The sequence below is a fragment of the Lissotriton helveticus genome, chromosome 1_1 (genome assembly GCF_964261635.1).
Source record: "Lissotriton helveticus chromosome 1_1, aLisHel1.1, whole genome shotgun sequence".
NCBI classification, from domain to species: domain Eukaryota; kingdom Metazoa; phylum Chordata; class Amphibia; order Caudata; family Salamandridae; genus Lissotriton; species Lissotriton helveticus.
In genome coordinates, this window is record NC_136057.1 from 1680094912 (window position 1) to 1680109904 (window position 14993).

Sequence of the window (14993 nt, forward strand, 5' to 3'; positions counted from 1 at the left end):
ACGCATAGTGTTATGAGTGGACTTTCTGGTGGCCAAGAGGGACCCAACCCAAAGATGGAAAGAAAAAGAGGGCCTGAAATTCTTTTAATGGCTCAGTGGGCTGGACTGCTGTTCAAAAGCCAAGGAGACAGTCTGTAATGCTTACGGCTTTGCGTAAAAGCACCAGAAGATCTGAGAGCGCTGATGGAGCTGCCACATTGTGAACATGGAAGAACGAGGGTCTGTTGTTGCATCCTTTCCCGTCAACAAAGGATACTGACTTCCACCTGATTGATGGCATTGAATTTCTTTCCATAACCTGCGGTAATATTACATATATATAAACACTGTTTTCACTGTTTTTTTAAAAGGCAATAAAGAAATATATAATGAAAAAATAAATGTGTATGCTTACCCCTTGAATGCCTGGAGGAAAGACATATTGGATAATAATGGTCCCATATTTCTCGTATCCAGGTAAGAGTAGACTGGAGTCTTTTGAAACCAACATCCTCCCATTCTCCGGCTGGTTTCCAACTAGTTGACCATAAAAGCGCCCACACATGGGGCAGGCTTTCTTAACCTGCAGGGCCCTTGTGATGCAGTCCTCGCAGAAGGAGTGCCGGCACTTTTCTAGTGTCTTTATGTTCTGGATCTCACCCAAGCAAATTGGGCACTGGTTCTCCTGGTCATCTTCCATCACTGGCTCCTCCCGCCTGAAGTCTCGTGAGCTGCCTGGGAGCCCCCGGGAGCCACCGCTATGCTGGGCACGTGAGAAGGCTGTCTGGCCGCGATAGTGCAGCTCAGCTGCTGCGTGCTCCATACTTTTGTCAGAGAAGGCCATGCAACCGCCAAGCTCATGCATCCGCTGTGACTTTTTGAGCTCCTTTTCTGTTTCCTTTAGCAAGGCTTTCAGAGCCTTGCGTGCCAGGGATAGTCCATTGGCAGCCACATGAGCCTCAGTGGTCAGACGCAGAACGTAAATCTCTGAAGTCTCGCCATCAATAAGGATTCGGACCTTGTTCTCATCACGCAATTTAACCAGCTTGGTGGGGCTCTCCTTGGTTAGAAAGTCCCACACATACTTGGGCACTGTCACTTTGTTTTTGGATGTGCCACCACACGCCGCCATTCTGGACAACACAAACGACACTAGAAAAGGAGGGATGAGAGAAATTAAGGAAGAGCTGTCAAATTATAGTGTGCTCTCAGGGGGCAAAAACACAACATTTCAAAGAAACTGATATAAAACACTAAAGGGTAGGGTGCACAGTCGGAAAAAGAGATCACATGACGGCATATTAGAGTAGCAACAACATACGACTGAGGGAGGGTTGTGGACACAATCATTACATAACAGTTCCTTCCTTTGATGTGGCATGTCCTTATTCATGCATTGTGTTGTTTTGTGGGGTAACACATTTTGTTGGACTAAAGAGCAAATCACAGTTGAAAAAAATACTCAATATACACAGGAGTGTTTGATCGGGGCAGAAATGGGCTAGGATATGCTCATCCTGACCTTCAAACAATTCATGTTGTAAAGAGCAAACACACACACACACACACACACAGATTGATTAGAAAACACATTGTATCTTTTATTGTCTATAATCAGAGGTGTAGATTTGTTTTTAGTAATGACAGCCTCAGAACAGCCATTTTCAATGGTCATAGGACATGTTTTCGTTCTTCAGCTTAATGCACCCATTTAAGGTAAGTTCACTTTTTTTGCTTTTATATACACATTTTCCCTGTTACAGTAGTACCATATAAAGTTACCTACCAACTTCCTGGTCACATTTAGTATTAAATCTCCAAACTGTGTACATTGAGGATATTATCTAATGTTGTCCATCTGAATGGCCTAGCAGGCAAGGAAACCTTACCGAGACCTTCCCGAACAATGCCACTGATCATTGGTCATAAGTGAAAATGTTACTCTTTCTTTCTGTACATGTTCGCTAATTAGTCAGTGAGAATGAATACACTACATGGTATATCTTATTATAACTTGATTCTCGAAAAGCCAAAGCTGAACATTAAAGGAAAATATTAATACAGACTTCGATGTATTCTGCTGGTTTTTTGTGCAATATTATCACAAATTCTGCCACTCAGATTCTCCTACAAAAAACCCTTCCAGCAATTCTACAGTTATTTTCATACTCAACTGGTACACCTCTTTTTCTAGTTGCTTTAAAATGGTATGGTTTACAATTCCCTACGTAGTTTAAGTAAGACATGCTCTTGGGTATCTGACATTAACATGTCTTTTATTTTTCACAGACATACGAGTTATGCATTCTATGCTGCAACTATGTACAGCAAAGGAGAAAATGTAGAGGTTTCACGAGTAGAGGAAACCATGACGTTACATAGCTAAGTATATCTCAGCACGGAAAGGCCAATCAAGGAGCATCAATGATTACTTCTTGGCCCCGGATGAGGCTCGAGGACATACTCTGCTAATGATCCAACACTGCATTGGACAAGGCATACCATATCTTATCATTTCCACCAAAGTGACTATAACAGTTTACAGTCCGCTCCATAATTTGTAGAACATTGGGTAATAAAAACACCATAAAGATTGCTGAAGAAACAATAGGACTGTCTACATCTAGTCCAAAATGTTGCAGACAATGTGGGCTTAATCAGAGACAGATATTGCCTACATTATATGTCTTCTCTGGCTGTCCGAATGGTTTTAAGACTACAAAAGCTAGGTTGCACTTTATCAAAAAAGTGATTTACATATAATGCTCACCTTCCATTCCAACCAAACATTTGACTGCAGACTTCATACTAAAGGAGAGTTTCAATCAATAGGCCTGGTATTCTGCATTCCTTATCCTTTGTCTTAAAAAGTGGAGAGAGTTTCCACAAACGTCATTTACTCTGAAGAGGAAACTTTTTATCTAACAACCTGAAAATTGCCAAAATATTTTTGCAAGAGACTATGTCAGAGCAGTGCTTCATACAAGTGCCCAAATCCCATTCATCTCAGGGTCTCTTTAAGTAAGGCTACATGGGAAATATAACATTTTTCAAATGTAATATCTAACACTAAGCATGACAGAAATTAAAAAGCAGAAAGTCACGGCCAAAAAAAGGCAACAGAAAAGGAAAGAAAAGTGGTACTAGTACTTGGCACAATTTCAACTACAATTAGTCCTAGCTGTGTCTGTATATTTTCATCAGGTTGGTACCAAAGTAAATGTGACTTGCCCAGTCTTTCGTAAGTTAGGATCTGAATGTCAGACATTGTTTATGACCTGACCATGAGCCAACACATTGTTAAAAGATCTAGTAGGCTGAAAACAAAACTCAACACATTTTTCACGCACACCTGGATTGTTTTAACTTAAACATACCAGAAACACTTTAAAAATGTAGCCCTGTTTTTTTATCTATTACCTTTTTTTATAAACTCATGCAGTTTGTAGGGGAATTACATCCACACATTTTAATTAGGTCTCGCCTGGCGTTGCAGCACAAAGCGCTGCTCGCTGGGCAAGATATATTGTAAGAGAGTAGATTTGAGAAGGGGACTTGAAGCCCCACCACTAATTTCCATTGGCTTGCGTCAACATCTATGCTAAACGGTGGCCTGCCATTTGAAATGGGGTTTTGTAGTCGCTGCCCTTTCTCCTTTTCAGACGGCCCATTCGGACAGGCTTGTCTGCTTTACGGCTGTCGTGAAGCACTTTCTTATCTTTATGGGGCCATGTGTTTCTAATTAGCGTGGAGGTGCACACCGCCCCATAATTCTCAAAGGAAAAAATTTTGGTTTTGTCAAGATTTTTTTCCTTTGAGAGGCCGGGGGCAGTGTGCGCCTCCACGCTAATTAGAAACAGATGGCCCCATACAGATAAGAGATCGAAAACGAAACCAAAGCTCACCAAGCATGGCTGAGAGGAACTCTGCTCCTCCTGAGCTCCTGGTGCTTTGTTTCCGCCTGGCGCGAAGTGCACTGCATGCTTGTTTTTATTCCCTCCAATGTTCTCCCTCTTTCGCTTCTTTCCCTCGACCACCTCCCTTTCTTGCCTTCCCTTAATTCAGTCTCCTCTTCTCTCTACCTCGCCCCTTCCGCTTTCCCGCCGTCTTCAATCTTGCCTTAATGTTCGCCTGTATTTCCTCTTTGCAACCCCCCTCTTGAAGTCTTTCCCTTAGCCTCTTTTTTGGCTTCCTTTCGTTATTTTCCCAATTCCCCACTTTTCTTTCGTTTCTTTCTCACTTCTCTTCCCGCTCTCACACATCGTCCTTCTCTCTTTATACTTCATTCTCTCTTTTGGTCTTATTCTCTTCTAGTGTTGCAAGGGGGGGGGGGGGGGGGGTGGAGAGATCCAGGAGGATCCGGTCCGGCAGTCATTATTGAGCCGGAACCGGTGCGATTTGCTGGCCCAGGGCACAGTCATCTGCACTGCTTTGTGTACTGTACGTTCAGAGCTACAACACTTCAGGGGGTGAGCAAATAGTTGGTCCTTGTTGCAAATGTATTTAGGTGCAGTTTTTTTTGCGTATACGCTGAAAGTCAGACTCTGCCCCTTGTGAACCCCCACCCCTTTTATGCTTACCCCCTATTTACGGTATCCAGGTGTATTTCCATTTCCAGCACTGAGCTCTTTCATTCTGCACACACGCGTTCTCTTTTACTCGCAGACATACACGTGACCTCTCTCTGGCTCCCCTGTCCATCTTTCTTCTCTGTTGTCCTGCCTCACACACTTCATCTGCCACTTCAACAACTCTATTCCTCTAAAAAAAATCTACTCTTCTATCCCTCCTTTTCTCATCATGTCCTTTCGTATTCCTCGACTATTTTTATTACATACTTAGCAAAAAGAGTGCAAAGTTGTTGTGTACTGTTTTTGGCAGCACTCCAAAGTTTCTATAATACGGCCCAAGCGGTCAACTTATTAATTCTTGTCTCATTCTGAAACACCCCTCTCTTCCACTTCACTCCTTCCCTTTCTTATTGCTTTTCTCTTCCCCTCTAACTCAACATCACTATTTACCAAACATGTCTTATTCTCTCACTCTTACTTTATCATTTGCCTTCTTTTGTTTCTACACCTTTTTTCCCTACCCCTGCTCTTATCGTCCTCCTACTTTCACCTCTCCATCAATAGCCTTTTAACATACCTCTCACCTTCTCTCCTACTCTTTGTATTTTCCTTTATCCCGCTTCTTCTGTTGCCCCCTCCTTCACGATGTGGCCCTCGTTTCCACCGTTTCCGTCTTCTCCCATTTCCGTGCCTTTCCCTCTTATTTGCTCAGCTTTCCCTTCACCCCCATACACAACTGTACTCCTCTGTAAACAGTTACACATTGCACACACCCCACATATATCAGCCTTTTGTCAAACATATGATGCGCAGGTGATTTTCCTTGTTTCTTGAAGCCAACCTTATATTGGTAACATGAAAGCAATGAGCTGTTATTGGAACACTGATGACCGCAAAGTCTGCTATATCTGGGTGAAACAGGACTTCTCAAACGGAAACAGGATCCTGTCTGATCCTCCCAGCTCAAATGTTATGAACCTGCTGAAATCTGCCACTGATTTGCCTTGTTTACAATCCTGGTTCCCGAAAGCAAGGGAAGCCAGTATTGAAATAAATGTGGAAGAACTTGCAATGCTAAAAAAAAAAAACATGCTCGTATTTAAGATCAAACAATAGGAAAGCTGCTTGGCAAACGTATGCAAATGATAAACCATAGAACTATAAATGCAATCTGTGTTGCTTATAGTATTGTAAATAACAATGCTTTTAAAAAATGTTTAACGCATTGCCATTTACAATGCCAGTAGCTCCAAAACTCAAAGTCACAAGACCTATTGCATTCTAAATGCTGGTCTATTTAGATCATGGAGCTAGCTATCATTAGTGCAGGAGCACAGGGACTCTGAGGGAACAGTCCCCACACAAATGTCATTGTCTTTTTATACCTAACCACAGCACCCTTACCAAGTCACTGGTTTAAAGAGGACTCCTGCTCCCAAATTCTACATGAGGCCTTTTTCTCACATTCTGGATACTGCACAGAGGATACACATTAACTCAGAAAATTATACTGCCTTGTGGTTAGGTTTGACCACCATGTCTGTAGGCGAAGATTCAGGTATGACGATCTCTAATCGTGCTCACCTGATTGGACACACTGATCTTCTCCAGACGTGATTCTAGGCCAATATACAGACAGTCCGAAGAACAAAACATGTAAGCTGGCTCAACAGTAAAGGATTCTTAAAAAAGGATTAAAAAAAAAGCATTCTGACTTCATCGAATTATTGCAACATTTAAAAAAAAAACTCAATGAGGTACACTTGAGCACAGGGTCAAAAGAGTAACTAATATAGAAAATATTTGAGAGCTCCACTATGAGAGTCCTTTTACATAATGCTATGCTAGTGGTAGCATGTCAAACTGAATTAGGTTTCTTGGACGACTGCTGAGACTTGAGTCAGAAAAGAAATGAAAACAAACACTGGCAACACCAATACACCTGGCTTGCCTTACTACACAGAACAGACACCATGTGGCTCCATATTTCCTTACATACAAAATAGTGAAGCAGAAAATGTGGCTGACACAATGGTGTTGATTACACAATGTGCACATCCGTGATATGCTACAGGTTGATAGTCCGTACCTCATTAACTAATGCTTTCTTTAGCCAAATGTTAAAATGAGTTATTTGAACAAAGAAACCGAAATATAATGTATCTACATATATGTATCAAGGCAGGGATAGTGTGTATTTAAAAATTATCTCCCAGATTTAAGTTATACATGCCTACAGAACAAAAAAAGAAGTCAAACTAGATGCCGTGTGTAGTATCCCCTTTTAGATAAGCCTTGTAAATATGCTGTGTATATGTTATATCCCTTTTAGATGACATCACCTCACTTCACCTTCCTTTCTAGAATTGTTATCATTCCCTTGGATGTTCCACATTCTGTATGTGGGAGTTACTAGATCTACTGGCACTGCCAGCTTGTGGTTGTATAAGCTGTTTCCTCCCTGTGGAATAAATCACTTCCTTCCACAAACTGTGTTCCTGTTTACTTCACAAACTGGCGACGAGGATGGGATACCATGAAGAAGAAGGACTCACTCTTGCCCTGACAGAAGGAATATTTAAAAAAAAAAAAAAAACGGAGGAACAGCGTTCACGTATTTCTCAAGATATTTCATTTCAAATTTTTTTTTTTTAAGTGTAAAAATGATTGCACCAGCGGCAGCAGTAGTTATTTCAGTGCTTTGATCGCACCTGCGGCTGTCTACAGACGTGCACTTCTGTAAACGTTATCAACGTTTTTTTTTCTTTCGACCTGTCTGCATGTTACAGGGAATATCTTTGGACTTAATCCTATTTCCTGTGACTCTCATTTCGATTTGCACAGTGTCGTTTTTAGCGTAAACAGGATTAAACTTTGGGTTTAAACTACCGAGTTACTTGAAAAGTACTCAAGCTGTACATTTTTAAAACTGACCTGATATTCTACTGCGTGTGTGGCCCGCGCTAGTTCCATGGTTCGCATTGACGTCTGAGCTTCAGCATTCTACCCTTCAGCTGCACGCCTGTTCTACGTCAGCGTTACACACGACGCTCAAACATTCCAGAGCTGCGCAAAGGTCAAAGTGTCACGCAGCCTTCGTGTCACGGATTCAATTTTTTTTCTCTCTCTCATCTTCACTTCGTGTTCAGTACATCCCGTACACGCTGGATTAACTATTATTAACCCATCATTTCCACAATGTTTGACGAACAGCTACACGCATTTGTCTGCAAGTAATTCTCCTCAAGAAACGAAGTTGACCACGGTGACTACGTTTATTTTATTAATTTATTATTTTTAATATGAACTCAATTAATTGACTAGCTACCAACATTGTTTTAATTTTCTTCTCCAGTTTTAAATTTTACTTTTTGTTCAGGTTTCCTGTTTTACTAGTAGAAATGTCAAATAATATTGTTGCTCCATCTCATTTTTTACCCACTGCTGGGGATCCTAAGGTAGAATGGGACCTGTGGTATCCCACATTCCTAGCCTATGTGGATGTAGTAGAGGAGGATGGATGCTCTGCTAAAAGAAAATTAGCCCTGTTAAAAAATAGTTTAGGTGGCGCAGGCCTTAAGGAATTAGAAAACTTACCTCCTATCGATGGAGCAGGTGAATTTAATATTTTTGAGATCGTTGTAAAACAGTTAGCCACTAGATTTGGTAGGAGAATAAATATAGTTATGGAAAGGTTTAAATTTTATTCCCGAGCGCAGAAGGATGATGAATCAATTGAGAATTACGTAGCTGCATTACGTACATTAGCTGCTTCTTGCGCATTTGAAACAATTAATTTTGAGCAGGTACTAAGAGACCAATTAATGATGAAGACCAAAAGCAAAAAGATACAAGAACGGTTGTGGATGGGAACCGAGTCTTCTCTAAATGCTGTTTTGAACATAGCTAAAGGGATTGAACAATCGGAACTTTTTGTAAATGAAATCAGAGGCCATGATGTTAAGAGTAAAGCAATAATCCCAGAAGTTGCTTTAGTAAAAGAGGTCCATAACCAAAGGAAGTTTCCTTTCACTCATACTAGGAAAGAGTATTTCCCAAGAGACAATAAGTTCACTAGCAAGAAAAATCCCATTATTTGTTATAGGTGCGGTGCGAATGATCACGTTGGGAATTTTAAGGGCTGTCCAGCGTGGAATAAAATCTGTGTCAAATGTAAAAAGCCGGGGCATTTCAGTAAAATGTGCAGATCCCCACAGAAAGTGAATTTGTTAACCGAGTTTGACTACGAGGTTCCTGAAGAAATCCAAGAAATCAACACTCTACTTTGTGTTGGTGATTCTAAATGTCAAGGTTTTCCCAAGGATAAGATTTTTGTTAATGATATAGAAATCACTATGCTTATAGACTCCTGTGCTTGGTATAGCATAATTGGCAGTGATATTTTTAATAGATACTGGAATTCCTCGTGCCTGCTACCATCAGATGTTCGTCTAGGTGGATACACTGGTCGGAAGATTGATTTACTAGGATACATGTGGGCGGATATAAAATTTAAAGGTAATAGCATTAAAGGGAAAGTTTATGTAGCATCCAAAGGTGCCTCCATTCTGAGTTGGCCACACCAACACGAGTTGAGAATTAAATTAGACCCCAATGCTTCTCCACCTGTATATATAGTACCTCCTGCTGAGGATGAATTTACTGTCTTGGTAAAGAACAAGTTCCCTGAGATTTTTTCCGATACCTTGGGTGAATTTGTAAACTTTAAACACAAAATTATTTTGAAAGAAAATGCAACACCAGTCCGGCACAGAGTCAGAAACGTTCCTTTGGCCTATCGAGATAAATTAAAAACCATCCTATCGGATTTGGTGACCCGTGGTATCATTGAACCAACCGAATCTTCCCCCTGGGTTTCCCCTGTAGTTTTGTCAATTAAAAGTAACGGGGAACTTCGTCTGTGTGTTGATCTCCGCAGTTTGAACACAGAAATTTGGGTGGATAGACATCCCCTACCTAACATTCATGAACTGATCTCTACTCTTGCTGGTGCTTGCGTTTTCTCAACCTTAGATTTAGCTAGTGCATATCACCAGGTTTTACTCCATGAGGATTCTAAATTTCTTACCACTTTCATAACCCCGGAGGGCATGTTTCAGTTCCGTCGCATGCCTTTTGGCTTAGCCAGCGCGGCTTCGGTATTTCAACGACTTATGAAAGAGGTATTGGAGGGCTGTGATAGTGCCATTGCATTCCAAGATGACATCTTAATATATGGAAAAGATCGTGAGGACCATGACAGAAACCTAGACAAAGTACTTATGTCTGTCAAAGCTAAGGGTTTGACTTTGAAGTTTTCAAAATGCAAATTTAGACGGAGCACTGTGGAGTATTTGGGACATGAAATCTCTGCTCAGGGTATCAAACCAAAACTTAATCACATTTTGAGCATAACTAAGGCCCCTGCCCCTAGTAATAAAGAACAATTAGTGTCTTTTCTCGGTCTTACCGAATTTTATAGCAAATTTGTCTCAGATTACTCTTCCAAAGTCCATGTTTTAAGATTGTTATTAAAAAAGGATGCAAAATTCGTTTGGAAAGATGAACATCAAACTGCTTTTGAGTTACTTAAAAAGGAGAATATCAATGCCCCCTTCCTGAGGCCTTTTGATTTGGGTAGAGAATGCATTGTATGTGTGGATGCAAGCAACGTGGGACTTGGTTCAGTACTGATGCAAAAGAGTCGCGGTGAGGAATATGTTGTCTCTTATGCCTCTCGTACTCTACGTGGGGCAGAATTCAATTATTCCACCATAGAAAAGGAACTTTTGGCGTGTACCTGGGCTGTTGAGCACTTCAGGCAATTTATTTGGGGAACAAGATTCCGTTTGCGCACCGACCACAAACCTTTGATAAGCATGTTGGCTGCTGGTGGTGGTCGCACTTTGACTGCACGTTTGGCACGTTTAGCTGCTAAGTTACAAGAGTTTCAATGCATTGTAGAATATGTGCCTGGTCGCCTAAATGTCCATGCTGACTGCATGTCCAGATTGCCTTGTGTTTCCCTAGTTGCAACAGACTCTCCTTGCGATTTTGATGTAGTTTTAACCATTGATGATGTAAATGATGCTAAATGCAATGCCACGTCCAGTGTTATTTCTGAGTCTGCTTGGCGGGATGCCATGTCTCAAGATGTCTCGTTGTCCAATGTAGTGGATTTTCTGAAGCAAGGGTGGCCTGAAGAAAGGAAACTTTCTGGCGATGTTCTATCTTTTAGTAAAATAAAAGAAGAACTCATGTTTGACCAGGGTTTTGTAACCAGGAGTGATAAAATAGTACCTCCTTCTGGCTTGCGTGAAAAAATAATTTCTATGGCACATGAAGGTCACATGGGGATGTCTAACACTAAAAGACGCATCCGTGAATTCTATTGGTGGCCTGGTATCGATAGAATGGTAGACAAATGGGTTGGCTCATGTTCTCCATGCTCCAATAGTGATAAAACTGCTAAACCTTTGGCTGCCAAATCTGATATTTCACCTATTGAGTATTCTTTGTGTCCCTGGAAGAAACTTGGCATTGACATAGTTGGCCCCCTCGATCTATCTGAAAGTAAATCTGTGTTCATTATTGTACTGATCGATTACTTCTCCAAGTGGCCAGAAATAAGGATTGTGGACAAAATTGGCTCATCTCAGGTTGTTGAATTCCTTGATGAAATTTTCTGCAGAGAAGGAATTCCAGCTGAGCTGGTATCAGACAATGGTCCGCAATTTGTTAGTAGTGAATTTTTATCGTTTCTTGATAGGTGTGGGGTGGTACATAAAAGAGTGTCCAATTACAACCCTCAAGCCAATGGTCAAACGGAGCGTTTCAATAGGGTCATCAAGGAGTCTATACAGTTAGCCATTAAAAGTAAATTAGATTGGAAGAAAACTCTACGTGCATCTCTTCTTTCATATCGTACTTCTCCCAACTCCGTCACTGGTTTTTCTCCTTTTGAACTGTTAAAAGGCCGAAAACCTAGTTCAAAATTGTTACCTTGGTGGATCAAGTTAAAAATCCCTTCTGAATCTATTGTTGATCATTCTTTAGTCAAAAACAAAGTGTGGAAATATCAAGAAAAGATGAGACGTTCTCACAATTCACCTATGGGTTCTAAACCCGGTATCAAGATTGGCGATTTTGTACGAGTCAAGTTCGGCAGATCTTGTGGTTCTAAGTGGAATAAATGGTCAGATCCTTGTAGAGTTACCGAAGTTTTCAGTAAAGCTGTCAGGGTGGATGGTGGTAAAGTGTGGAACTTTCGGAGAGTTTCTTTATACAAAGCGCCTAATTTACGAGTGGACTCTCTACCCTCTTCAATTCCCTCCCCAATTACTTCTGGTGACAACTCCTGCCCTGCTCTGTTTGACACATTCTGCAGTGATGTTCAACTTTCTCCTAGAAATAATGATGTTTTTGTCTCCAACACTGTGGTTTCTCCACCTCATGTTCCGGCTCCGTCTGGACAAGTTTCTTCCCCACATTATTCCAACACTGTTGTTTCTAATCACAATGTACAACTTGCTGATGTACCTCTAAGAAGAAGCTCCCGGGTCAAATCAGTTCCTATTAAATTACGTGATTTTATTCATTCGGTTTTTTTTTGTTTTTTTTTTGTTTTTAGGGGGGGAGGTGTGTAGTATCCCCTTTTAGATAAGCCTTGTAAATATGCTGTGTATATGTTATATCCCTTTTAGATGACATCACCTAACTTCACCTTCCTTTCTAGAATTGTTATCATTCCCTTGGATGTTCCACATTCTGTATGTGGGAGTTACTAGATCTACTGGCACTGCCAGCTTGTGGTTGTATAAGCTGTTTCCTCCCTGTGGAATAAATCACTTCCTTCCACAAACTGTGTTCCTGTTTACTTCACCGTGCAACACAGGTCTTCCCAAGACAGGCAGATATTTGAAGAATTAAGAGTGGCCGATAGTCTCCTTCTTCTATGAACACTTCTTTGTCTATAGGAAGAGCAAATTCTGTGGGGTAATACATTTTGGAAAGTAAATCTTTTTGACTCACCGGACGGGCACCTTTAAAATTCCCACCAGTGAGGCCTCTTGGCGCCTACTCTAGGACGCCTGAACATCTGCGCATCACTATAAGGATCTGATGTGCATGTGCTGGATTAATGACTTGGGGAGGACGCACACCCGCCCACCTGTTTTAATACACAGCATCCACAGAGATGTTGCAGGTGTCGGGAGCCGCCCCTGCAGGTAAGAGCGGCAGGGCCGCTGGGGCCAGGTTGGGAGGGGAGGATTTGTAGACAACCATGAGCGGAAATTAAATAAATAATTAACTTTCCCTCATCGTCGTCTTTCGAAATCCCCCCACCACTCCTACCTGCACGGGCCACTGCTGGCAGGAGTAGAGCACCCGCGGAAAAGTGAGACGAGATCACTTGTTTTGGATCCATTGAAATAAGGGAAAAGATTTTAGGAATATTTGCAACCAGATAAAATTCAGATGCACCCTGAGGGCACAGTCTGCCGTTTGGGAACAAGGGTGGGATGACAGCATCCACATCCCTTACAAAAAAAGGATGTCCCATTATCTACTTCATGTTAAGGGCTGGGTGGACATCAATGCTAACAATAACATTATTTTTCTGTAGCACTATCAATAGTGCAAGGATAGTAGGCTGAGTTAAATTCATCATTTTCAAACATGTGATCTGAAAGTGGTGCAATGTTTTCGTCAGCACATGCCTTAAAATTACTCAGCTGTTTTACCTACATTCTGAAGGTCGAGTACAAGATAAAAAGCTTCAAAAGAAACTATTTTCTTTTCATGGGAGCACCATTTTCTGCCTCGATAAAAAATATCTGTCCCTGTTTCGTTATATATAAACATGTACATACAGGCCACTCTTGAAGAATAACTGTGAAAGGCTAATTCCGGACAGCTGCGAAATTTCTACTGTTGAAAATGTCACATTATGAGGATAGAGTGTGGACGGAGCTAGTCGCTATTAAATAAGCTCTGAAAAAAGGAGTCTGGAAATTGCTACGGTAACGTAGGGCTTCCCATGAAAAGATCGAAGTTCCTTTGAAGAGGCCAGACACCACACCCAGTTCCATTTTCAGAGCAATTTCAAACATAATGAACTACTTCCAAATCCATACAAACATTAAAAATAAAAAAAATATATGTCATGCTGCTTAAGGGACTTCTAGACATGTGAAATGGTGCCCGCGTATAAAACACTTAGATTTATGGCCCGATGTACTGAGCTCCTTTTGCAAACCAGGGTATGCTATTTGCACATGATATTGGTTTGAGAATGGGTATGCAATTTGAATAATATACTAATAAGCCACATTGCAAAATGATTGTATTGCATATTGCACATCTTTGGGAATCATAAAATGACCTTCCTAATGAATATTAATTAGGCATGTCGCAATTTGTGACCCTATGCGAACTGGTAGGAATTCATGGATGGTGGTCTGCAAGGGACAGCAGACCACCAGGATCCCCGTATTTGCTTTCCCAAATGGGAACCTTTTTTTAACTCCACCTGTATCCATTAAAGAGTCAGTAGCTACTCTTAAAAACATCTAATTTGGGAAGTCACTAGGGGTAGAAGGTAGGGGGCCCCAGGACTGTTGCCTGCTCCCCTCGAGGCTGCCCTACACCACTCCCAAAGAGGCAGCAGTCCCTTAGGCACCACCACTTTAAAGTGCCAGTAACTTATCAATAGGTTGTGACCAGAGTGGCTGCAAAACACTGACGCACACCATTGAACATGTCATTTAAGAGGGGATGCTCCTTTTACATACTCTCACATGCCTTACGTCATCATGATTCACAAAACCCCTTTAGCAAGCCAGAAAGGTTTTTCAAAGCTGCGACAGGGGTTTATAGATGATGTAACAACAACAGTTGGCAGTACAAACTGCGTGATTTTACGGATCGTAGAGTTTGCGACTGTGAAATGGTGTAGTACATGTGCCGCATGATTTTGTTTACGCTTGACAAAGAAAATGCCATCATACAATTATAAAGCAGGAACTTGCACGGTCGGGCTTTTAGACGCACAGTGGTTCTTGCATCAAGGTTGAGGAAGGTCAGGTGTCCTATGATGAGGGAGGAGAGGTCACATGAGGAAACTGAATGGGTGAATGAGAATTAAAGAATGGATGAGACCCAGCGATTTTCTTACCATACAATACTGAAAGTAAATAAAGTAAGTGTGCCAGCTTTGCCACAGATTCTTTAGCACTCCTGTACTTGGTTTTTTTTTTTAAAAGAGAGATGCTCTGTGAATTTGAAGCAGCACAACTGGACAACTGGAAATAGGGAAAATGTAAACTTTGTGCGCCACAAACACGCTCCAGGTCTTCACCCACGAGAAAAAAACAGGAAACACCAGAAAACAGTACACATCTGGCGACCGTTTTGCGCCTACCTCTGCAAAACCCCTCAATT

General features: G+C 41.3%; 1 protein-coding gene across 2 annotated transcripts in view; it reads right to left on the reverse strand.

Moving 5' to 3' along the window:
- Positions 1-14993, reverse strand: part of DTX3 (deltex E3 ubiquitin ligase 3) — a 224743-nt gene that overhangs the window by 56832 nt on the left and 152918 nt on the right. For both annotated transcript variants that reach the window (XM_078688968.1, XM_078688967.1), the window contains exon 3: positions 395-1131. In XM_078688968.1, coding sequence (XP_078545094.1) covers positions 395-1131 — 737 coding nt within the window. The remainder of the gene's footprint in view (positions 1-394; positions 1132-14993) is intronic.